The 25,464-nt window shown below is 39.5% G+C and overlaps 1 protein-coding gene across 4 annotated transcripts in view; it reads left to right on the plus strand.

Moving 5' to 3' along the window:
- Positions 1–25,464, plus strand: part of ARB2A (ARB2 cotranscriptional regulator A) — a 385,998-nt gene that overhangs the window by 89,978 nt on the left and 270,556 nt on the right. For 3 of the 4 annotated variants that reach the window (XM_074995326.1, XM_074995329.1, XM_074995327.1), the window contains exons 5-6: positions 3,310–3,375; positions 14,951–15,142. In XM_074995326.1, the coding sequence (XP_074851427.1) occupies positions 3,310–3,375; positions 14,951–15,142 (258 nt within the window). The remainder of the gene's footprint in view (positions 1–3,309; positions 3,376–14,950; positions 15,143–25,464) is intronic. The other variant, XM_074995328.1, reaches the window with a different exon arrangement.

A 25,464-nucleotide genomic window follows, 5' to 3' on the forward strand; every position in this document is an offset into this window, starting at 1 on the left:
GGATGCAAGCCCCATGTTAGCCTCTTAATGAGCACCCCCCGCACACACACTTTTAATTTACCATTAAAACAAAAAGCAGTCAAGTAGCATTTTAAAGACTAGCAAAATAGTTTATTAGGTGAGCTTTCCTGGGACAGACCCACTTCTTCAGACCATAGCCAGACCAGAACAGACTCAATATTTAAGACACAGAGAACCAAAAACAGTAAGCAAGGAGGACAAATCAGAAAAAGATAATCAAGGTGAGCAAATCAGAGAGTGGAGGGGTGGGGGGGAAGGTCAAGAATTAGATTGAGCCAAGTATGCAGACGAGCCCCTATAATGACTCAGAAAGTTACCATCACGATTTAAACCATGTGTTTATTTGCCAAAGTTGAATATAAAAGCCAGCTCGGCTGCTTCTCTTTCCAGAACGGTGCGATAATTCCTCTTCAGTAACACACATACCTTGAGGTCATTGACAGAATGCCCCATTCCATTAAAATGTTGACTAACTGGTTTGTGGATCTGGAGTGTTTTGATGTCTGTTTTGTCCCCATTGACCCTTTGTCTAAGGGAGTTAGAAGTCTGTCCAATATACAAAGCATCTGGGCATTGTTGGCACATGATGGCATATATGATGTTAATAGAGGAGCATGAGAAAGTGCCCGTGATTCTGTGAGTAACCTGGTTAGGTCCAGTGATGGTATTTCCAGAGAAGATATGTGGACAAAGCTGGCAGCGGGCTTTGTTGCAGGGAAAGGTTCCAGGACTGGTGTTCCTGGGGTGGAGACTGTGGCTGTTAGCGAGGATCTTCATGAGGCTGGGAGGTTGTCTGTAGGAGAGAACAGGCATGTCACCCAGGGCCTTCTGGAGTGTAGCACCCTGATGAAGAATAGGTTGTAGGTCTTTAATAATTCGTTGCAGTGGTCTGAGTTGGGGGCTGCTGTAGGTGGTGACCAATGGTGTTCTGTTCTTGGCTTTTTTGGGCCGATCTTGGAGTAGCTGGTCTCTGGGTACGCATCTGGCCCTGTGGATTTGTTTTTTTTACTTCTCCTGGTGGGTAACTCAGGTTTATGAATATTTGGTAAAGTTCTTGTTGTTTTTGGTGTCTGTCAGTTGGATCAGAGCAAATGCGATTGTACCTAAGAGCTTGACTGTAAACAATGGATCTAGTCACGTGTGCAGGATGGAAACTAGAAGGGTGTAGATGAGTATAGTGATCAGTAGGTTTTCGGTACAGTGTGGTACTGATCAGGCCATCCTTGATTAGTACTGTAGTGTCCAGGAAATGTCCCTCTTGCATGTTGTAATCAAGGCATAAGTTGATGGTGGGGTGTAGATTGTTAGTCTGTGTGGAATTCTTCTAGAGCCTCTGTACCATGGGTCCAAATCATAAAGATGTCATGAATGTATCTTAAGTAGAGGAGTGGTAATAGGGGATGAGAGCCGAGGAATCATTGTTCCAGGTCAGCCATAAATATATTGTGGGGCCATGCGGGTGCCCATAGCAGTTCCACTAATCTGGAGATATAAATGATTGTGGGTGAAAACAAAGTGACAGAGGTCAGACACCAGATTGGCTGTGGTGGCATCAGGGATCGTATTCCTGATTTGCTTGTAATCCATCTTTATGTGGAATATTAGTGTACAGAGCCTCTACATCCATTGTGGCAAGGATGGCGTTATTAGGAACTTTTCCGATGTTTTGCAATTTCCTCAGGAAGTCAGTGGTATCTCGGATATAGTTGGGAGCATTGGTGGCATAGGGTTTGAGGAGGGAGTCCACGTAACTGGATAGTCCGGTGGTAAGGGTGCCAGTACCTGAAATGATAGGGCGTCCAGGGTTTCGAGGTTTGTGGATTTTGGGAAGTAAATAGAATAATCCAGGCTGCGGCTCAGATGGTGTGTCTGAGTGAATGAGGTTCCGAGTAGCAGCAGGGAGTTCCTTCAGTAGTTGTTGTAATTTCCTTTGGAATTCCAAAGTGGGATCAGCGGAGAGAGGTCTGTAAAATGTGGTGTTGGAGAGTTGTCTGGCTGCCTCCTGTTCATAGTCTGACTTATTCAGGATGACAACAGCACCCGCTTTGTCAGCTGGTTTGATTATGATGTCTGGGTTATTTTTGAGACTCTGGACAGCATGGCGTTCGGCATAGTTGAGATTATGTCTCCATTGGGCATTGTTGACCTTCCCCCCCACCCCCACCCTTCCACTCTCTGATTTGCTCACCTTGATTATCTTTTTCTGATTTGTCCTCCTTGCTTACTGTTTTTGGTTCTCTGTGTCTTAAATATTGAGTCTGTTCTGGTCTGGCTATGGTCTGAAGAAGTGGGTCTGTCCTACGAAAGCTCACCTAATAAACTATTTTGCTAGTCTTTAAAAGTGCTACTTGACTGCTTTTTGTTTTGATAGTGTATAGACTAGCACGGCTTCCTCTCTGTTAATTTACCATTGTTTTCTCTGCTTCTGTGGCCAGTGAAATCCAGGCATTTATTTAAGAAATGTTTTTACAGTCCCATGTGGCAAAAGCATTGTAGTTTTTTCCTTAAATTTAACTCGAAAACTGATAATAGTGAGAAAATTCTTCAGTTTTGTATTATATGCAGGTGGGAAAGCTTTTCGTAGGTGAGCTTTTGAAGTTAGAACATCTTTTGTTAAATTTGGGGCAGTAAGGAAGAGACTCTCAATCTTTAGCATGACTAGGTGGATTTTTTTTGTGGATCTTTTGAAATAATTCCCTTTGCTTCAGGCCTAAAAATTCAGCTTTATATATTACTTACAGAATGTAGACCTACCTTCCCCCTTGCTGGGGTATAGTTCAGTTCTCTCCTGTTTTAGAATACCTCTTCTACCCACTCAAACGCTCAGTGAATCAAAGTAGCATTGCACCTTGTGCTCAGGATGACTAAAGGATCTGCTCTTCGTGTAGCGCATGCAGTGAACCTTCTGGGGAAAAAGTTTCAGGAACCTTGCTCATGGAAAAATGTTTTAACAGAATTTTTTTACAAAGGAGAACCTTTCTTGTACCCAAAATATGTATGTATTGGTCATAATCCTTAGTTTTAAGCTACATAATCATTCACACTGCAGCTGGTGGTAGAGTCACAGGTAGTTAGGATTTCTTTGTACTGAAAAGTTGCCCATTCTAAGAAAAAGGAAAGACCGTTTTTACATGAAGATGTATGTTCTGTAGTTTAGTTCTTGGGAAGAACACAGAACAGATATGTTTCTAAAAAGAAAAGCAGTTTGACTATCCCACTTTTGTTAAGACTTTCATGAATAGCTGAACAAGTTCCATATGTGCTTTAACTTCTGTTATCTTTTTTTAGATCATTACTAAATATGTCTACGAACTACTGGAAAAGGAATGCCACTTGAAAAAAGTAACTCTCCCAGTAAGTTATTTTCTTTTTTTTTTTTTCCCTTTAGAGATGATGATATTTCCTTTGCATTACAAAATGCATAAATAAAGAGAGAATTCCTTCCCTGTGAGGATTGGAATCTTTGTCAGATACAGATGAGAGAAACTCTGCTTGGGGCCCAGTCAAGGGTTTATGGCTACAATATGGTTGCTGTTTCAGGATACATTTGTATCCTGAAATAGCAACTCCATGGCCAAACACCATGCTTGCAATAGCAGGGCTATTTCATTTCTGCTACCCCTTGTGAGAAGAGTAGTGGAAACTCCAAAATAGACGCTTATTTTCAACTTTGGTGCCATTTGGACAGCACTGAGTTTGAAATTAGTTAACTCGGAAAAATGTACACAATTTGCATTGCATACATTGTGTAACTTATTTCAAGTTACAGCTACAGTGTAGCCAAGACGTTGACTTGAATCACTGTATAACATGCAGCATATTCATTCATACTCATATGTAGGAAAAGTCTATTTTTGTATCAGAGGGGTAGTGGTGTTTGTATCTGCAATAACAACAAAAAGTCCTGTGGCACCTCATAGACTAACTGATATTTATATGTTTATTTTTGTTACATATTTAATCTGTTTCAATGTGAATATATTTAATTGGAACTTGCAGTACGTTTTTAGTCTTGGGAGAATCTGAGGCATCAGAACTTTAAAACTGTGATACTTTTGGTGTACAAAATGTGTCATTTTGAGAAGTGTTCATTGTTGCCCTAAGACCTGTGCTCTTGGGCTCGGAGAACTAAAGGCGAGGAAATGGTGGATTCTTTGTAACTTGAAGTCTTCAGATCATACTGTGAGGATATAGGTAACTCATTTAGAGATGATGGGCCTCACAGGGTGAGGTTCTGTGGCATGCATTATCCAAGAGGTGAAACTAAGTGATCATGATGATCCCTTCCAGCCTTAAGCCCATGGTGATGAGGGGATAGCGATCTGTTGATAGAAGTTACTATTGGAAGATATCTTGCAGCAAAACTTCTGTTAACAGATCATGGCCACACATGAAAGCTTTGTCAATCTGCTCTGTCAATAGAAAGCAGCTGGATTGCCCAGCCACACTCTTTACAGAACAGTCAACCGAAAGCGCAGCAGACAAGGCTGCCCAGTGACCTGGAAGCCCATTCTTTCAAAAGAGCGGCTGGGGGGTGTGGCCGTTCTCTTTTGAAAGAGCAGATCAAATTTTTTTTATCTGCTTTTTTGTGTGGGTTCGCAATCTTTCGAAAGAGGTTTTATGGGATGAGATCTTCCAAAAGAACTCTTTTTGAAGGACCACTGTAGTGTAGCTCTAGCCCAAGTGATTATTGGGGGTGGTGGGGGACAAGCAGAAGCTGAACTGGGCTCCTCAGTTTGTGCAAATCGCATATGCAACACTTGGAAGCAATGGTTTGTTTGCCTGCATGCATCTTCTTCCAGGCGTAGAGAGAGAGGTGCACTAGGCTTCCCACAGCCAACTCCTGGCCCAGCACTAGTGGTCTGTGAATACCCCACCTACTCCATGAAATCTGATTCTAGTAGTGTCCCCTAGTCCCAGGCTATGGCTAGATTACAGCCCTTTTCTGGGTTACTGGAGGTTTCACAGAAGTCTGCTGTGTCTGAGAACACTTCCGGAAAAGCGGACATGTTCTGTCACCATCCACATAAAACTTATTCCACAAGGTAGAAGAGATTGCCTGGTAGAGGAGGTTTTTCCAAAATTTGGTGCTTTGTAAACGGGCCAAATTTTTGAAAAGTCCCTCCTGACAGAAGAGCGGAAAAAGATGCATGAATTGCGGTGCGCAATTTGTATCTTTTTTCCTACATTTCTCTGTAATCTAGCCATAGCACTAGGCAAGGGAGACAGTCTAGACTCCCCTCAACCCTCCCCCTGACTTAGCATATGGCATCAGTAGGTATTCCCTCCTCTGAGGGGCAACACATGGAGGAGGAGCTCCTCCAATATGATGGGCATAAGGAGGGAGAGGCAGGCTGTCCAGGCCTCACCATGACCATCCTGGATGCCTCTTTACAATATGAGCTTTCTCTTTGATGCTGTTGTTGAGTGAGAATGCTGGACATTTGATTTTGTTAATTTAAAATTTTATTTGTGCCATAGGCATGCCTTTCAACTATAATTATTATAAAAGTAAGAAATGAAAAGATGTAGAGAAAAAAGGAAGTGCCCAGTTATCTTCTCCCGGAACATAGTCAGGTCACGGTGGATTTCTCCTTACAGTACTCCAACTGCAGTTTACAATTTACATAATTTGATACATCCAAATTACATATTTATTAGTGCCCTTCCAGTCATCTTTAACTAATATGTATCTTGTGCATTTCATACAATATGCTTGCATAACTTTCAGTTGGTATGACTTCTGCTGTCTGTGCCATTGTCACGTTATTTCTGTTTTCTCATTGGTTTATAACCACTGATTATGTACTAACTATGCATAAGTGACCAGGTCACTTTCACCCTTTGTTCTGCGTAGGAGCTTTAAGGGACTTCCCAGTTGTTCTTTACTTGCCTTTTCCTTAATTTTGTATTGGCAGCACGTTGTGTGTGTCTCTTGCCCTTCAGTTTAAGCATAGTGGTCCAGATGATCCCTTTGTCCTATGCAATAGTTATGAGCAAGCAAGGTCATTAAGGCAGCATTACACTTATATCACGCAAACTAGGCCAAAGCCAGCATAAATGTCATCTTACTCTCCAAATTTATTTGTCAGCCTTGACCATTGTAACATTTCTAAATACCATATGTTAGTTTTAGGCCTTTAACAGGCGCAGTCCATTGGAAGTGGAATGTTCACAGTTCAAGTCCTGATAATAGTTCATGATGGTGGGATAGCAGTATGTCACATACTAGAATTTGGTTATGCCTTGTTCTTTTTTTTAATAATAAAAACTAAAAAAAACCCAGGAAATTGCATATAAATGACTTGTATAAAATGGTTGCAAAGTCAAGCATTCCAAAATAAACTCCAAATTTACAATTTCCTGTGCTATCTCAGTTCAGTCCTCTGAAGTGTTTGCATTATGATAAAGTCTATGGTTACATGAGATCATACAGCTTTTCTACAGGATTCCTTTCTTGTTTTGTGAACAGGGTAGGCATACAGTAGGCAAACTGGCAACCATAAATCTGATGCTTCTTAACTTGAGTTTCCAAGCTAAACAACATTCTTTTAACATCATTTTAAAATATGAAACATACAAGTATATAATGAAAAACCGTATTAGTGCAATTGCAAGACTGCTGTGTCAATGTGATCAAAAGTCAGGACACAAAGAAAGGTTAAAGTTCCAGTCTTAACTTAGACACCTATGTCTCTACTGTATATATTGTATGTTGTATGGAATGCATTCTCTACTTGATTTTTCAAGAACACAGTTTAGCAAATATATCATGACGATACTTGCATATGCAAATAAGTAATACAATTACACACATTCATTTTTCTGTGCCTGACTTTTTGAAAATTAAGTCATTAGAGGAAGTTTTAGTTACAGTAAAAGCTGTATTATCTAGCACTTGGATAAGAGGCAAGTTCTGTTACTCGGCATGGCGGCCTATGGGCTGCTTGGCTGGTGGCCACAGGGGAGCTGCCCTGCTGGCAGCAGTGAGGCTGGCATCCTGTCCAGGGCCAGCTGCCCTGCAGGGGCCAGTGTCCCAATCAGTATAGACTGCAGAGGGGGTCAGCATCCCAGCTGGCACTCAAGTAAGTGGAAAGTTTGATTATCCATTGTCAATCCCCATTCCCAGGAGATACTGGATAATCAAGCTTACTGAAGATGTATATATTATCATTTATTTTATTTTGTATTATGGTTAATACATGTGAGCCAGCCAGGAATGGGGCCCTTTGTACTAGGCAGTGTACAAACCCAGAATGAGAGGTAGTCCCTGCCCTGGAGAACATACAATAGCTAACCACAGAAGGCTGACAAAGCGTAGGGGAAAAGGATATAATGCACAAAATGAGTGAACAGTTGTGTCTGAAAATGTCGTTTTGGTTCTGCCTTGTTTGTTTGTTTAATTTTTTTTAAAGGAATTGTAGGTATTTATGAGCTGGAAGGGAAGGCAAAAGATGGGAGTAGTAGCAGCAGTAAGTCTTTTCGTTCCTCCATCTTGGATCATAGATCGTTGATGGCCATTCGCCAGTGTCCCCTGTCCTGGGTTATCATTTCCAGCTCTGATCAGGAGTGTCCTGTCTTTTTAGTGCCTGCCATCATGAGAGGGGCATAGCGGGATTTAGAGCAATATTGATTAGCAGAGTAAAAGCCACAGAAGGCAGAGATTGACAAGATCACTGTCCTTCAGTCCCTACTTGAATGGCTTTTTGTAGCTGCAGTGTTGGCTTTGGTCTCTGGTATGGGGTTCCTCCCTGTGGGTTCTTTCTCATGGGCCGTATGCCTGAAGGAATGGGGAATGTTGCATGAGCACTGGTGCCTTTGCGAGGGCTGATGATGTTTGTGGAAGAATTTTTGAATTTCTGTAAGACGCTTTAGGACTGTATTAAGTGTTACTTTTTTTTCCCCAGTAACATTTTAATGATGTGCAGAAAGGCCATATGTCAGAAGTTCAGGATGACTGCACTTTCAGTTCTCGCATGTATTGTCTCTTTATCTTTTTATAAAATATTTAAATGTAGACTCTTATATTTTTTCATATCATTTTGGATTACATCTTCAGCACAACAATTGGAGTCCCTCTGCTCCCTTGTGCTTCTGTTTGATGGTAAAAAAAGGGCTAATTGGCTGCATTGATGGCTTCAATAATCAGGTGTACTGGAAGAGTTTCAAATGATCCAGAATCTTCTTTTTTGAGAGTCTTATACTGTTCTCCCCGAAGACAGATGAGATATTTGACAGTCTCAAAGACTGAAGGCCCACTTTGAAATAGTTGGGAATGTAAACTGCTTTCTCTAAAAAGGAAGCAATTTACTCTGTCTGTGCAGAGATATCTGCCTTCTTCCACTGAAGCAGAATGACCAGTCTAGTAAATGATGGGAAAAACCGTAAGAGAAAACCAGCTCCTCCTCACTTTTCTTCATCTGGTTTCTTCAGGCAGACAGCCTAAGCAGTCTGTTTGCTTTCCTCGTCAAACACAGGATGTGAGATCCAGTTGTGCCAGTTTCGCCTTTGCCTATTTTTCCAACAAGTTTTCCCACTTCTGTCTTCTTGGTCCCATATTTTCATAAGCCAGTGAATCATAAGCTCTGCAGTTTATTTCCATTCCACCCTGCCTCACTCCCCACCCCTGTTGCCCCGTCCTTCTTCAGGAATCCTTCTTTATAATACTGTCTTCCTTTAGGAGGTCCAGTATCTCAACCATTTGGGAGCTAGAGAAGGAAGACAGGTTTCTATTCCTGTTACTTCCTGATTCCAAAGGAAAAGGAAGTCTCAGACCCATTTTAGACCTTCAAAATCTGAACGAATATGCAAAGAAAATAAGATTTTCATGTGGTTACCCTGGCCTCCACCACTCCTTGGCTGAATTCCATAAATGGATATGTGGCCCTCAACTTGAGGGATGCTTATTTCTATGTATCTCACTATCAAAGCAATAGGAAATTCCTGAAATTTCCAGTCAGAGACCCCAATTTCAGTTTATATCCTTACCCTTTCCATTGTCTACTGCACTATAAATATTTACAGAACACATTGTTGGGATGCCTACATTCCCAAGGAAAGCAGGGCTGTCTATATTTGCTTACGTGGGTGGATGGCAGGTGCAAAGTTGATTCATGCTCCTAGTAAAAGTCAGCCTCTCCAGAATCTGATCTCTCTGCAGTGTTTTGGGTCTGATAAATGAGGAAATATTCTCTCCAAATAGAACTTTATAAATCTTTGAATTACAAGAGTAAAATATTGCCACGGGCTGTTGGGCAGAGAGTTTCCTGCATGTATGTGGTTTAGCACGCCAGAATATGACTCTGGAAATTGGTTAAGGTCAGTGTAATCCCTGCCTTATCAAACATTGGCCATGCTGCTGGACTGATAGGTCCTTGGACTGGTGGATGGACCCAGCCATTGTGGGTGGGATTTCCCTTTGCCTTTGACTTGCTCTGACTCTTAGTGAAGCAATGTCTCATGCTTCTTCTGCAAACTGTGGAGATCATCCAGAAACTTACAAACTCAAGGTCTACATGGCACAGAAGACTTCAGTATTCATACAGCAATTGTGGGCTATTCATCTGGCCTTTTGAATATTTCTTCCTTATATCAAGGGACAGAATCTTCATGTTCTCTTGGACAACACTGGAGTGATGTTCTGTGTCAATTGGTACGGAGTGGCCAGATCCAATCATCTGTGTCAATACACCATATATGTTCAGGAGTTTTGTATCACAATGTTAATACATCTCAAAACCTCCTGCATTCCTGAGACTTGGAACAGCTTGGAGGATCATCTGAGCAGATAATTCAGCTGAGTTCATGATGGTCTTGGAATGGATTTTTTTGATACTCAGTATTTCAAACCTGTGGGGAGGGGTACATCACATAGACCTCTTTGCCTCTCGATCTCAACAGAAATGCCAATTCTTTGTTTTCCAGGGCAGAACCTCTGCTGGACATTTTTCTGTTCTCTTGGAAAGACAAGATGTATGCCTTCCCTCCCACTCCACTCCTTCCTATCTGTTGCTTAAGCTAAAGTAAGCTCACGTTTGCATGATCATCATTGCACTGGCATGGCTCTTGAGTCTTCGATCTGTCAGGACTCCTTTAACACTTCCCTCAGAACATGACTTGATCTCCTCGGATCATAGTTGTGTGCTGCATCCTAACCTCACAGCCTTCAATCTGAGGGCTTGGGTGTTCCTTGGTTAATGCTTTAGAAGGTGGAAAGTTCAGAAAATCTGTTTTTCTTCCTGAATAGCACAAGTCCCTCTCCTAGATATGTTTATCTGTTGAAATGGAAACATTTCTCCTCACAGTCAAAGCAGAAAAGAGATTTGTCACCTAAAAAGCAAGGACTATTGATTAGTTTTGTCAGAGTTCTCATAGAAGCTATTTCTGCTTTCCACCTTTTAACTGCAGGCTGCTCTGTATCTTTATTTCTCTGTCACTCAGATGCCTAAAGTTTATGTTCCCCTGCATGGATTCTGTTGTTCTGTAATTCTGATGCTAGGAAGGTTGAAGGTTTCACCACTTAAGCATGTAGCTACTTACTCCATACTGGACTTTATCTATGAAAGCAGCAATTTTATTATGGAATTTGAGCATTGGTAACTGACCATGCGTTGTTCATTTGTTTTTTATTTGTTTTTAAATAAAAACAAGGTATACTTACTTCCTCATCCAAAATGCCTGATTAAAGTTGTATTGGAATTCCATGTCCGTTAAGCCATACATTTATGCACTTTCTTTCCTCTGACCTATTCTTACAAGGTGGAGGAGAGAGACTATCAGATTTAAGAAGGCTTTTTAGTTGGACAGAACTAGCTATATTAGATCATCATTCCAGATGGTCATATAAGTTGCAAAGAGGATGAAATGCCTTCCAGTTAGAGTATCTCATTGTGGATTTTGTCCTGTGTACATTTGTGCTATGACATTGCCACTGTATCCCCTCCAAGTAGAGTAGTAGCACACTTAAAGTTCTCAAGCAACTTCTGCAGATTTTTTGCCTCAAGAACACATAATGAGCATGTTCAATGCTGCAAGTTTGGTTACAGGTATATAGTTTTCCAAATCTTTATGCTACATTATAGCCTTCCAGGGATGTTGCCACATTCGGACAAAGTGACTACAAATTGGTTGTTCTGTTAGACTCCAAAACCTAAATCTGGACTGAACTGCTTGAGAGTTACCTAAAGTGGAACAGATATGTGCAGTCACTTGAAGAAAGAATGATTACTAAACTATTGGTCTTTGAGATGAGTTGCACATGTCCATTCCACAGCTCACCCTCCTTACCTCTGTCTTTGAGTCTGTCCAATCAGAAGGAATAGTGGGCTGAACCCTTTACCATCACACAGGAGCTATGAGACAGCCAGGAGGTGCATACACTACCCTGATGGGTTCCACTAAGGGGGGAATGCCCAACACTGATGTTTTGGGCATGCAAATGTGAAGTGAAATGGACATGTGCAACATCTCTTAAAAAAGAGTTATAGAAGAAGGTTAGCCATTTTTCTCCTAGTATATATAGGTTTTTGTAAGATTGCTCATCCACTAAAAGTGTACACAAAAAACTTTGTCCTGTGAAAATGCTCAATCATCATCATTTACAATGAACATGTTGCAAGTTTATTATTTTTTTGCTGTAGTTGTGTTGGTCCCAGAATATTAAAGGGGCAAGTGGGTGGGATAATATTCTTTATTGGACCAATTTCTGTTGCTAAAAGAGACAAGCTTTTGAACCACGTAGAGCTTTTTTCAGATCTGGGAAAGGCACTTGGTATCACAGATACATAGAACTTGGAGCAAATTGTTTAGCATAAACAGTACAGATTATAAGAGACCATTCAAAGTGAAGAGGCCTGTCAGCATCTTACCAGTCACAGACAGATGTTGCATGAGCTATAAATCCAGTGTCTTTATTAAGGTCTTGATTTTCACTATCTGCAAAACTCAAGTTCATCTTACTAGATATAATTTAAAACAGTGTTTTTTAAGCTTTTTAGTTGTGCCTACACTACCCCTTCCTTTTGGAAGGCGTATGTAAATGCTATGTATATGAAATGCTAATGGAGTGCTGATATGAAAGCACCCTTCCCAGAATGTTGAAAGTCCTTCTTCTGAATTGAAAACTAGCTGTGCAGGTGGGGGTTCCTGATGTCAAAAGCACCCTTCTTCCTAATTTTTTTCTTTCAATTCAAAAGCAGCACTTATGGTGCTCCAGGTGGCTGCCATTATGCAAATCGTGCAGAATATTCATATTAACACCTCATTAGCATATTTTATCCACAGCATTTACATACCCCTTCTGAAAGGGATGGGTTGTGTAGGCACAGCCTTTGAGACTGTGGAACACCAATGAAAATTTTCTTTAAAAAATGTATACCCAGGACAAAAAAAAGGTAATTTAATCAGGTGTCATACCATTGAAGATGTATCTGGATTTAATAACAGAAAATGCGTACTTTCAATTATTTTTCCAAATGCTCATGGCACACCCGTGAGTTGTCTGTGGAACCACCAGCGTTGCATGGAACGTTGTTTAAGAGAGACTGATTTAAAAGCTCATGGTTTTTGCTTGTTCTGCTTCCAAAAAGCATGGCTGCAGTCTTTCTTTATATGGTTGATTGGTTGGTTTGTTGTGATGCTCCAGCTAAGATTAGAACCTCATAGTGCTATGTACTGTACATACTTACCTCAAGCACTTTTGGGTAAGGACTGTCTCCTACTGTGTAACTAGACAAGATGGAAAAGGAAGGTATATTCAGTATTTTAAAACTGGGGAAGAGAGGATCTGTTTGTTTTCCCAAAACTATTCTGTCTGGAGACAGAATGTATGAAACACAACAGGATTAAGGTTTTAGTATCAAAGTAAACTTTGTGATTAGGTATGACTCTGAGTTTTATTTATGAGAATGATTGTAACTTAGCTGGCAATCATATGAGCTTCACTGAAAACAGATAAATGGCTTGTATGATAAATAGATTCAGAGGAGTATCCGTGTTAGTCTATAGCTTCACAAATCAAGACTAAGAAATCTGTTAGGTCCTGCACCTTTTGTGGGCAAGAGGTTATCTGAAGAAGTCTGTCTTGGTAATGTAAGCACATGATCTAATAAATGTGTTAATTTTTGGGTGTGGCCACGCTACCCGTCCTTTTCGGAAGGGGCATTTAATGAAGCACTTCGGAAGATGCTAATGAGGCATGGACATGAATGTGCGGTGCCTCATTAGCATAATGGCAGTCATGCACGATTCAAAAGTGCCTCTTTTGGAATGCACGCCACCTGTGTAGACAGGGGGCTTTTGAAAGGACCCCCTGACTTTGAAAGCCCCTTCTTCCTAAAACCAAATAGGAAGAAAGGGCTTCCAGAGTCCAGGGATCCTTTCAAAAGGCCTCATCTACACAGGCAGTGGCATTCCGAAAATGGCACTTTTGAATTGCGTGCAGCTGCCATTATGCAAATGAGGCACTACATATTCATATCAGGACCTCATTAGCATCTTCAGAAGTGCCTCATTAACATGCCCCTTCCGAAAGGAAGGGGTAGTGTGGCCACAGCCTCTAAGACGCTATAGGACTGCTTGTTTGTGAAGCTACAGACTAACATGGCTACCTGTCTGAGACTGTTTATTTATCAGCCTCAGGAGAACTGCTTGGGTAAGGACTACTTGTACTAAGAAAAATTTGAGTATTGTGTCTTATGAATTTTGAAAGGATGAAACAAGGAAAAAACATTGATACACAAAAGGTAAACTGACATGATAAAAAACATTTAGCTGCATCTTAATTGTTCAGAAGCTTTTGTATGTTTGTCCTAGAGAAGCAAAGCATCCGGTTTCTTCAATAGTCATTGATTTGCTATATGCTGCCCCCCCGCCCCCATACCTATGGGTCTGATTTGCACAGTCACACAGGGAAGCAAGTTGACACAAGATTCAGTGCCCTTACACACCTTCATCAGTTGGACATGCTGTGGGTAACTGAGCAGGAGTTAGAGTACAGTAACCCACTGCATTCCCCCTTCCGTCCTCCTACCTTGCTGTTTGATCTTGTAGTCAGAAGGGAGCAAGAGATGGGAAGGACCTATGTCTCTGCCCCGTCAACGTTTAGTTTAGCATAGCTGTGTTAATGCTTCAGGTTGGGTACCCTGCAACCCAGATACAAAACGGGTATAATGTTCTTCCCCAAGCTCTAGAGAAACAGACAGCAGATATTAAATTGTGGCTCACAATCTGCTTCTCACTACTGGCAGCAGAGGCCAAGGCTCAAAGCCACTCTTTATCTCAAATTGGACCCCTATATTTTTGTGCGTTTTATATGTAGACTCCTGCCCTTTAAAGTATTATGATGGATTGAATTTATTGAACTGTTTCATATTTGGATTATTAGGTGTTTATATTGTGGGGACTAAAATGAAAAGCTAGGACTATTCACATTATATGCATTTTCTATATGACCTTTTATTGATGCTTCTAGCAAATAAGATGTGGCAAATTATTTCATTCTTCCAAATACTCTCTTTGTGGACTTTATTTTCTGTTATTAAAATTGTGAACATCTAAAGTCAGTGCCTTTGCTCTTTTTTCTAAATTTGCATGCTAAAGCTTTGTCATGCTTCATATTTCTATCTGATATAATAATTTAAAATCTACTTTTGATAAGTATTCTTAGTTGTAGTGTCATGCCTTGTTTTTCTTTTCAAATTAGTAATAAGCCCTTTAAGGCAGGCTTTGCCTGTATTCCTTGTTTATATGGCATTAAACCCAGTGTGGCATTTTGGGGCCAAGATAATACAAATAAATAATAATGTCTGTGCATAAATTCTAATGCTAGATATTAATACTATAAATGCAGATATTAGATTTTCTTAATATACCTGTTGAGGCACCAGAATATGTGTCTGTTTGTTTTTTTGTTTTTTTTTTTTAATTTCAGGTAGATGCTACTGAGAGTGAACCAAAGAGTTTTATATTCATGAGTGAGGATGCACTGACGAATCCAGATAAACTGATGGTTTTAATTCATGGTAGTGGTGTTGTCAGGGCAGGTCAGTGGGCTAGAAGACTTATTATAAATGAAGATCTGGACAGTGGCACACAGATTCCATATATTAAGAGAGCTATAGAGGTAAGTGTGCGTGTGTGTGTGTGTGTGTGTGTGTGTGTGTGTGTGAGAGAGAGAGAGAGAACACCCATCAGTAATGTGACATTTTTGTTAAGTTTCTATTTAATGTGTTCCCATAAATTCATTTGATTTGTGATAGAATTGTATTTCCTTATTTTCAAAACTTTTATCTATTTCTTTTACTAAAAGAGAGAGATTTGTGGTGGCACTGCCATGTGTTTTGATATGCTGCTAGAGTGATGAAACCACAAAGAAAAAAAAAAAAGAAAAGAAACTGTTATAAGCCTCATGATAATGTAATCATTTTAAATGAACAATTGCAAGCCTCCTTAATCTTCTGCTAAATGTTTTCAGCTGTGGGAAGTTTTCCCACTCCCCCTAATCAAACAAGTCATATTCTTACAATAGCTCTAACTAGTGATTCATACTGGTTCACATATTCATAGATGAAAATATAAAATACTTACATTTTGTTGACAGCATGTTAATTAACATTCCCCCTCCTCCCTACATCACAAAATGGTATGGATACATGTAGTTACACATGGAAAAACAGTATGTAATTTGTGCAATGTATGGAAAATTTCTACATTAAAATTTTCACTTTAACTGAATTATAATTTTCTGCAATAAACGTGAAAATCACATATAACGGTCACAAAGTTTTGCTAATGTTATTTCTACATTAAACTTCATGTGGTATTATTGTTCATTACCAACTTAAGAACTATCTTATTCATCATCACCATTTTGTTAATAGTGTTTTTCTAATTAGATCTGTAACTTTTGCAGAGGACCAAACTAGTTTTTTATTAATTGAATGGGTTTTCTTTTCTTTCCTTTTTTTAATGTTTTCGGTAATGTCAAGTGATTTTGTGTCCAAGATGTTGACTGTAATTAAACCGATAGCAGTTAGGTAGGTTTGCAGAGAACATTTGTAGTACAGCAGGGTCATGGCCTTCATGATTTTAACATTCGCAAATTCTCTTATTTGTGAGTGGCTCACCCGGCAGAGCAACAACCACAAGAATGAAGGTGGCTTTAGCCGGGGCACTGAGCAAGCCAGCAGAATGATGAAGAGTGAAGGAAAGCTGGAGACATGGGGGGCAGACCGCCCCCTCCCCAGCTCTCTACAGCGTCTGCAGCCAGGAGAAGAAGCATGACTGTGGGAGTCAGTTTCATTTTCTTGTGGTGGGCTCGGCGAGCAGGCAGGTGAAGCAAGCTTCAGAACAGCTCTTCTCCCATCCCTGCTGGCTGCAGTTACCACTGCAGGGACCCTGTACTAACTACAGGGTCCATGGTCCATGTGGGGTCACTGATGTGGCTGGAGGGTGAGAAAAAAAGGGTCCCCTCCTGCCCACGTACACACACTAGGGTGGGGCCCTGGCCCACCATGGGGCTGTGGGCAGAGCAGTGCAGGGTGTGGGTGAGGCTGGGGCACAGGACTATGGTACCTGTGCTGGAAGTCGGGTGTGAAGGGGGCCTGAAGGGGGTTCTGTTCCAGCAGCTGCGGCAGCTCTGGTGGCGCTGACACACCCAACACCACAGTGGCAACCACCAGCCCTGGCTTAGCCTATATAGATAGAGTGGGGCACCTGACCCTGCCTCCATCCAGGGTCTTGGCCCAGCCACTGATCAGCTCTCTACTGCCCCGCTGCCATGCTCTTCCTCCCCCCATGGCTGTCCAGAGCTGCCTGGGAGCCTGCCGAGTTCCTCTCCTTGAGCTGGGGTAAAACGATACTCACTAATTGACATTTGCCAAATTCAACATTTGCAAGGATTTTCAATGCTGAACCCTTGCAAATGTTGCAACCCTACTGTATATCTGTTACAGTTAACTTTATTTGGTGTTGCACAGTTTACTGCTGAAGTGTTGCGTTTTCTGAAAGAAAAAGAAAAATGAGGATTCTGGCAATGTGACATCGGTACATCTTTCAGCATAGACTAAAACTTCTATTTTATTTTAATCAAGGCAATAACTTTTTAATGTGGTTTGAGCTAAGAGCTAAGAATGCTATTGAAACTTTATCATTTTCCCTTTATCTGCTTTTCAAAACCCAAAACAGTGCAATGAGCAAAATGACATTTTTATAACCAATATAAGGACAGAGGAATTCAAAAATACACATCTATTGCTTTATGCTTTTAGTATGTCACTTTTCTTTATTAATTTGGTGTTAAATTTATAGGCCGTTTATGTGGGAAAGCAGTAGCTACTAACATAAAAAGAATGTAGTACGTACACTTTGTCTTCTGCTTAGAACACAGGTAAATCCATATTGAGATAAAATACCTTTATATAAATCTGCTTGATATTAAGTATTAGAATAGACTGCATTATGTGTTGACATAGTAACATACTTCAATATTTTTTAATGGAATGAGGTACACTCAGTTATGACAGAATTTTTGTAGAAATTCAACTCCTTTCAACTCCAGTTCCTCTGAAGGTATTTGGAATCCTTCAGATTGTGCCCAGGAAAAATAATATACAGATATTCATATGATAATATCCTGTGTGCTGAATGGCTGGATTGTTGAGTCAACTTTCCCTGTGTAGCCTATTAGGCATGAGGCCTCTCTTTACTTTTATGGAACAAAATATGTGATGAAAAAGAACAACTGTTTGGTGTTTTCTTCAGTTTGTTATGGTGATCCAACTCAAGTGGATTACTATAATAAAATGACATTTCTCCTGTGACCACAGTCCTAAGAAACCATGTTGATATTAGGCACCATGAAACTTACAAAATTCTCTTATAAACAGTTAATAAGATGCATTGAGTTGACGGTTTAACCCTATTAAAAACTACATAAATTAGAGACATTTTGCATGGATGCCATTTTTACTGAACTGGCTCTTCACTAATTTGAGGGCCAAGATCTTGTCTGCAAGTTGGAAGTACTTAAAAGGGTCGAGCAAAACTTGTAATAGTGATTGTTTCAGGTACTATGTTTCCAACTCAGGCTGTTGTTTTGGCCTACTAACTCTTCCAACAAATGAGAGGTCTTCTCTTTAATGAAGTGCACAGATAATGTTTCCTTCCTCGGCGAAATTTACCATGCTTTAGGAGATATGTATTCTCTGTTAGTATCTTTCACAACAATATACAAAATGAATCTACTGAAGTTTATAGTATTCCAGGTTTGAAAATGGCACTCATGGTGAGTAGGAAACAAGTAGGAAACTAAGTTTTCACTGTCGAATAATAAAAATTTCTAGACCTTGTTCTTCCAAAAATACATTAAATGTTAACTGAGCATAAATTGGTGCTGGCCTGTCTTCCTTAAGCTCAGTCTCTTCTGCTTCTTAGGTATGTCCCAATTCTAGTTCAAGTGAAGACTGAATGGAGTTGTCAGTTTTTGATCTTGCTATTCAGCAGTCTGTGAGTAACATGCAAGGACCAGATAGGTTTCATTGTATTTGTGAAAGCTTTGAGGAATAGTATAAGAGGGGAGGATCCAAACACAGAGGATGGGTAGGAGGCGAGTAATAAAGCAAAAACAACAAAAATGCTGAATAAATAGAAATGGTGCCCTCACTGCCAGAAAGCTCAGGGAACACAACAGCAGGCTGTGGCATGAGATAGAGAAGAACTGATAGGGAATATGCCTTCTTTGTTTTAGCAGATTTGGGGGTGGGGGGCCAGAGGGGAAGAAGGAAAAGCCTTAAAACTATCAAGCCTGTTATGGCTGGGGCTGGTGCAAAAGACGAAAGCCCCAACCTTAGCCTTGGGAAAGAACCCTGGTAGGAAACCCAGCAACCAGTGGTGATTTTTGTCTTGTTTGGGTATTACCTCTAGATAGTGCCCCTTCTTCCATCTTTATATCAGTCTGGGTAATAGGTTTAATCCTTTGGATAGTAGGTGTCAGGTAAAACTTCCAAGGTCCATGTATATAAGAGAGGAAGATAAATTAAAACTGAGAAGAGCAGTTTTGGAGGGAGTTACAGAAGAGAAAAACAAAATGTAGTGGTAAATTAGAAAATTAACTGTGGGGAAGGAGAAGAATGTGTAGAAGGTGGAAAAGGGGAATAATAATAGAGGCACTAAAAACAGCATAGGAAAAATATATCCAGATCTGTTTTAGGAAAGCAAAAGTGAATTGGCCTTGTGGAATATACTGAAGATAGAAAAAATGGTTAAGCAAAGCAAGAGGGGTTTAGTTAAAATTAATGTAAATGTAAATCGGTAAGTGAAAAGTTGATTGACAATGTGTCACAATTGCAGAACAGAATAAACAATTCAATAAACAATGATCAGTTCAAATTAACGTGCATAATCTTGGAAACTACATTTATGCAAGTATCTTTCACTTTTGTTATTGCACTGGTCTCTGGACAAGTGCAATGGGGAATGGGAATTATTTAAAGTCCAGACAGTGTCATGAGTACAGCAATATTTCAGTACTCTAAACATTTCTTACACACTCCCTTTAGATATGTCAGGGATCCAACAGATCTGTTTTTATGGCTGTTGTGATAATTCATAGGATACTTATTTAAAGCCACATATATGGATATGTGCCATATAAGGTAGTACCAGGGCAGGTTTATCTGTTCTGGGGATCCAGGTTCATAGATTTTGTGGAGGCCCTGAATGTCAGGGTGGGAGCCAAAAATGACAGTTTCAGAGTGTGTGAGGGAGCTGCTGGGGAGTGGAGTATGGGTGGCAGGTGGGATGCAGGAACTGGCTGGGGGTTGGGGTCTGGGCAGGAGGTAGGGCACAGGAGCAAGGTGCGGGGGGGTTCTGGGAGGGGACAGGAGATTGAGACACTTACTTGACCCTGCTGGTGGGGGCAGTGGACAGGTGGCTTCATGTAGTCCTGTGCTTTCAGGGACATTGCCCTGCTACTCCTATTGGCCGCAATTCCCAGTCACTGGGGGAACTAAGGGTGGAGCCTGCAGGTGAACAGCACTAGCAGTGATGTTTGTGGCTCCAACTGGGGGAAGAGGAAGAACAGCAGTGCGCAGAACTGCTTCTCCTCCCCCCTGCCCACCAGGCAGAGATGCACCACACAAGCGCTTTCGTAACTGAATCCCAGGGCCCCAGGTTAAGACAGCCCCTAAAGCCCCTTTCCTAATCCACGCCTGGGTAGTATAGTTTGCCCATCAAGGTTATTGATTAAGCCTTGCCTGTCAGGCAGTCAGAACATTGGCATCTTAGTGAGGCACAGTATGCCTCAGGTGATGTGACCAGGATTAATAACCAAATTTTGGTCCATTGGTTGGACCATTATTTTTCCCAGCTTGGGCATGGGACCGACTCGGAGTGTGACATTAATGCTAATGCCCTCTGAACGCTTCATTTGGGGATCTATCAGCCATGCAGATGGTAATATTTTCAAGTGATGTTACCGTAATATCTGAACAAGTATGGGAGGAAATAGAAACTGATTGTTGCTTCATGGAACAGTGATCTTTCTATGTTGGTCAGAGAAGCACTTTCCTCTGCCTCTGGGAGGTAAAGAGAAATTGCAGTAGATTTAATAGAATAGGAAGTTTGTTCCTTATGGGAAGAGAGTTCAGCCTTCCAAAGTATGAGTATCAGGGGGATGGGTGGGGGAATGAAGTACTTACCATACCACTGCCCATTTGCTGTGGAGATAAGAGGATACCAGTTCATTGCAACACTTACAAAGAAGCTGTTGATTACTTTCAGTATCTTTGAAAACTTTAGGCTTCCTGTTTTCTACAATGTCCTCAGCCTTAAGGATGTTAAAGAAAGAGAATAATATATCTCAGGATTTTTGACTAATGGTTGTTTTTGAAGTTTAGAAGAATTATTTCATGGTTTCTAATAAAGCCCTGATTTGTGAATATGTGTCATGAAACCTAAGGAGAAAGAGACATCCCTGGAAGGGATACAGCACAAGCAGAGTTTTTTTCTGTCACAGATGATGTAGGTCAGTGGTTCTCAGCTTTTTTGCAGAAACACTTGAAACTAGTTGATAGTTTTGGTGGACCATGCACTGATCATTCCTAATATTGTTAGTACCACTAACTGTTGTAAAGCGCTTTGTACAAAAATTCTTAATTTTTTCATTCTGCAAGTAAAAGCAGGCAACTTGTATTTAGTATCCATAATCTTACCTTTCTGATGTGACTATCCCTGTTTTTGTGAGCAAAGTTCAAGGAAGTCAGGTGTAACGTTTGTCAGCTTCAACCTTAGGTCATGTTCAGGATTCATTCATGCTGCTTCTGTATTTGGACTTCAGGGTGGTAAGTGGTGAAAATCCTTTCTCTCACAAGTATGGAATAGCAAATGGCAATGGAAAATGCACTGCTTTTTCTGCAAGTTCTGGTTATTGTCCAGTTTTTTGAATCCAAAACTCAGTTGGAGGATGTCTTTTAAATTCTGACCATACTGTTTTGTCACAAGACAGCTCCGACAAGCATTCTTGTGCTTTACTGGACAAACCAGAGTGCATCTTACTGTTTTAGTTCCAAAAGGATTATGTATCCAGATTGTGGTTCAGCCTTCTACCGGAAAGTAATCTTCAAACTGCTCTTAAGAGCAACAAGATGTTCTTTGATGTAAGTCATTTTTGTTTTTTTAAATGAACTGTGGATAACTGCCTATGCAGATGTTGATGCAGATACCTGTGGATATAAAGTGGATATCTGCACCATTCTAGATACGAAGTTTGAATTCCCATCTTCATCCATGTCCTCAAAACTAAACCTCGGCTATCTGCGTCCACACCCGCTGATATAGTAGTTATGAACACATTTGCAGGGCTCTATGGATGACTTTTCAAGGTCTCTTCCAGTCCTATGATTTCTGTGATTCTTGCTTCACCAGAAAGAGCAGAAAATTTAACCTGCTTTTATCATTATCTGACATAATTGTCCATGGAAATGTTGCAGCCTTGACTGATAAAATATAAAATAATTCTGACTTTTGGTTTCCCTGACTGTTATGATTTTTTTCCTTTCTATTTGGCACTCTGCCTTGGAATCTTCAATATAGTTTCTGCTTATTTATGAGTGTGTGAGGAACAGAAAAGGGATTGCTTACCTAAATTTTGGCTTTCCTCAGTGAAATTAATTTTGGATATCTAACACAATATAGACAAGGTAGGTGTATACTTTTCACTGGAAGTGGTGTGAAGAAAAGGGTGTAACCTTCAGTGGCATAAGATTTTTTTATATTATTTATTTTTAATAATTGAGTTGAGAGGAAAAACTAATGCAAACTATCCAATTAGAGTTGTGGGCAGTATATTTCTGGGTAAAATATTAGCATTTCTAGTCAATATGATTTCAAAATGATTTTGTTTTCCAAATTCTGCCTGTTGAGAAACTAGAGTCTTAAAAGTGAAGGTCATATTTTTAGTATGTTTGTAATACAAATTTGTTCCATCAGGGTTGAAGCTTTGTTTTAATTTGGGCTGGCAAACAAAGAAGTGCATGACATGCGGATAATGGACCCTAGCCATGTATATGCTTGTGCAGCACAGGTGTTTCTTCGGGCAAAGTGGAAAAATATAAATTTTGTGCACATGCATTTCCTTATCTATAGTTTAGGAACCTGAAATTTTTGAAAATGCAGTTCTGTTGCCTGTGCTTAGTTGGTTTAATATTAAATGGCAATAAAGATGGACTAGCTGGGAAAAGCTGATTTATATTCCTGCTATTAAAAGTGTAATAGTGTAACATTTGGATATTAATTTTGGTATTTTTCCTTATTAATTTTTGCAGGAAGGTAATAAATAACAGTGCTCTACTATTCACAAACTCTTAGAATATCTTATTACTTTTATGCAAAATTAAATTAAGTAACGTTTTGCTAGAATGAGTAATAATGCAGATAACAGTCTCATTCAGTAATGAGACAGAATCTGGTGTCAATGTTACCTTTATTTAGGTGGATAATAATACAGTATTCCTTGCAAAGTTCAGCTGTGTTAATCTGCAACAGCTTCATCTGTAAACAAATAACTAGACGTACAATACTGTGAAGTTACCTCTTAAGATATATAAATACAAATTATGATAAATTACTAAATAAATTCATGAATATTATTGGCCAGACGTATATTACACTTCAGAAGGAAAATGGAAGATAATATTTTAATATAAATTTGATATCTTGTAATATTTCATAAGTAGTACATAATGCCACAAATATAGGTTTAAATTGAGGCTTATAATAAAAGCTTCTTTAGTATTAATATTAACTACTCACGTGGTATATGTTGTTATATAATAATCTCTATAGAAGATTGCTTAAGCCAAAAATTCAAGAAAAGGTTAGCAGTTTAGATTAATCTTGAACTGACAGGGTGTATAAGCCCACACCAGCCCCCATGCCAGCAAAGAAAAACAATGAGATGACAGCTCTAGTGTTTGGAGAGAGGTTGTTAACGACAGCTTATTCCTTTATGATTTCAATTCTTGACAGAAGACAGGTCTGCTTGTTGCATCATGGCAGATGTATCATTACCTTCTGGCCCTGTCATGACTGAATTGGAAAAAACCCTCTTGGAGTTCTGAAAATCCAATTACCTTATGGAATTTTGGGCACTAGATCTATGTGATATGTGTATAGTTGTGTATGAGCCTTGTTGTGATAGCTGTTTATATCTACATTTTCATGTTGTTCTACTTTTCATGATTATGATGAATATACAGCTAATTGGGCATATGTTTAGAGTCCTTGTGTTTTAATGAATGGCTTGCTATAGTAGCTCACTATCATCTTGCACCTTTCATTCGTCGGCTGCTACTTTGTCATTGACCTAAGCAAAATATTACTGAGGCTTGTATACATGTGACTTGAGATGAATTTTTCAAACAATATTCATTTTCTTTTCAGTGGTTGAGCACGAGGATGAAAATACACACCAAATATTTAAAATAGTTCATGGTATATTAAAATTTGTTAAATGTGAGGATAAAATGGCCTGTCCAATAGTTCACATGAAAATTAGAATACTGCTTCTACACCCGCTCCTCCCTGCTTCAACTTGTTGGATACCTGGCAGTGACTCTGAGAGGCTGCAAAAAGAGAGTTGGGGGGATGTGGATTTTTGAAACTCTGTCAAAAGCCTTGGGTTTTGGGTATGATCAGAATTTCAGTAGAGGTTGGGATGAGTTTAAATTCATAGAACGAGAACATAAAAATCTTGTTTAATTTCTGTCATGTTGTTCTTTTTTTAGTCACTCTGATGTCTTTTTCAAATCTGCTTTTCTCTCAAGTTTTGTGCTGCTATATCCAAGATCTGGGTTTTCTTCACCTTTTGTATTTTGTTTTAACTGCTGATCCCTTTTCTGTGGTGCTTCTGCCTTTAATATCAGTTGAAGAGGTCTGAATTGCTGAATCAAAGCTGTTTTGGGGGGGAGAGAGAGAGAGTTTAAGATTGAGCAGGGTGAGATTCTCTGGGTAGAAGGTAACGCTTCCTGCAGTTATAATCAATGCAGTTGACACTTTCAAAGGCAGGAGAAGCCATGACTTGCTCAGGGGTTAAACTTTTTAAATAACTTCCCTAGGGAAAAATGCCATCAATAAAATGGAATAATTAGTTGAAGAATCTTGAGTAGCCTAGGTTTAAAAAGAAAAGATTAGAGTCAGTTCAGGTTTGCACATACATTGTATTTTCTCTTTCTTTGGTTTTTTTTTAACCTTTAAGCTTTTGTTTAAATGTTGTGCAGTCCTACAAAATCAGTCCATTTCAGAATATTTGTGGTTTGCAAAAATTCATACATTTATTTTGGAAAGGGTTCTTATTTGTGTAGTCAAGTAATTATAAGGATTATAGAACTCAACCTTTAAATAAAAATACTATGTTTATTAGATTATTGAATAACATACCATAAACATTCTCTTCTTATTCATAGAAGTGCAACTTGATCTTTTCAAGCTTGGCTAATAATCTAAAACATGTAATGTGTCTCACCTACAACTGTTGGTGAAAATTAGGAGTAGTACATAACATGTTAAAGAAAACAGTGCCTAGAGTCAAAGAACTAGATAATTTATAGGGAGGAAATATTAATTAATACTCTCAAGTGGTATTCATAACCCATACTTTCCTCCAATTTTAACATGTTACATTATTTTGTCAAAAATTATTCTGAAATACAAGACTTGATTAAACATGAGGCTCTCAATAGATGTTGTAGAAAATACTAAATATTGATAAATTTTGTATGAGTGACTTTGGTATGAAAGAGACTTGTCCTTTATGAATTATTTACTTAATATTTACACTTTTCATTCCTTCAAGAAAAATGTAAAATCATTGCCAGTACATCTGCACCATGAGTGAACATGACTTTACTGGATGCTTAATTTGAATTTTTCATAAATATAGTATTGACA

The sequence above is a fragment of the Carettochelys insculpta genome, chromosome 5, assembly GCF_033958435.1.
Source record: "Carettochelys insculpta isolate YL-2023 chromosome 5, ASM3395843v1, whole genome shotgun sequence".
NCBI classification, from domain to species: domain Eukaryota; kingdom Metazoa; phylum Chordata; order Testudines; family Carettochelyidae; genus Carettochelys; species Carettochelys insculpta.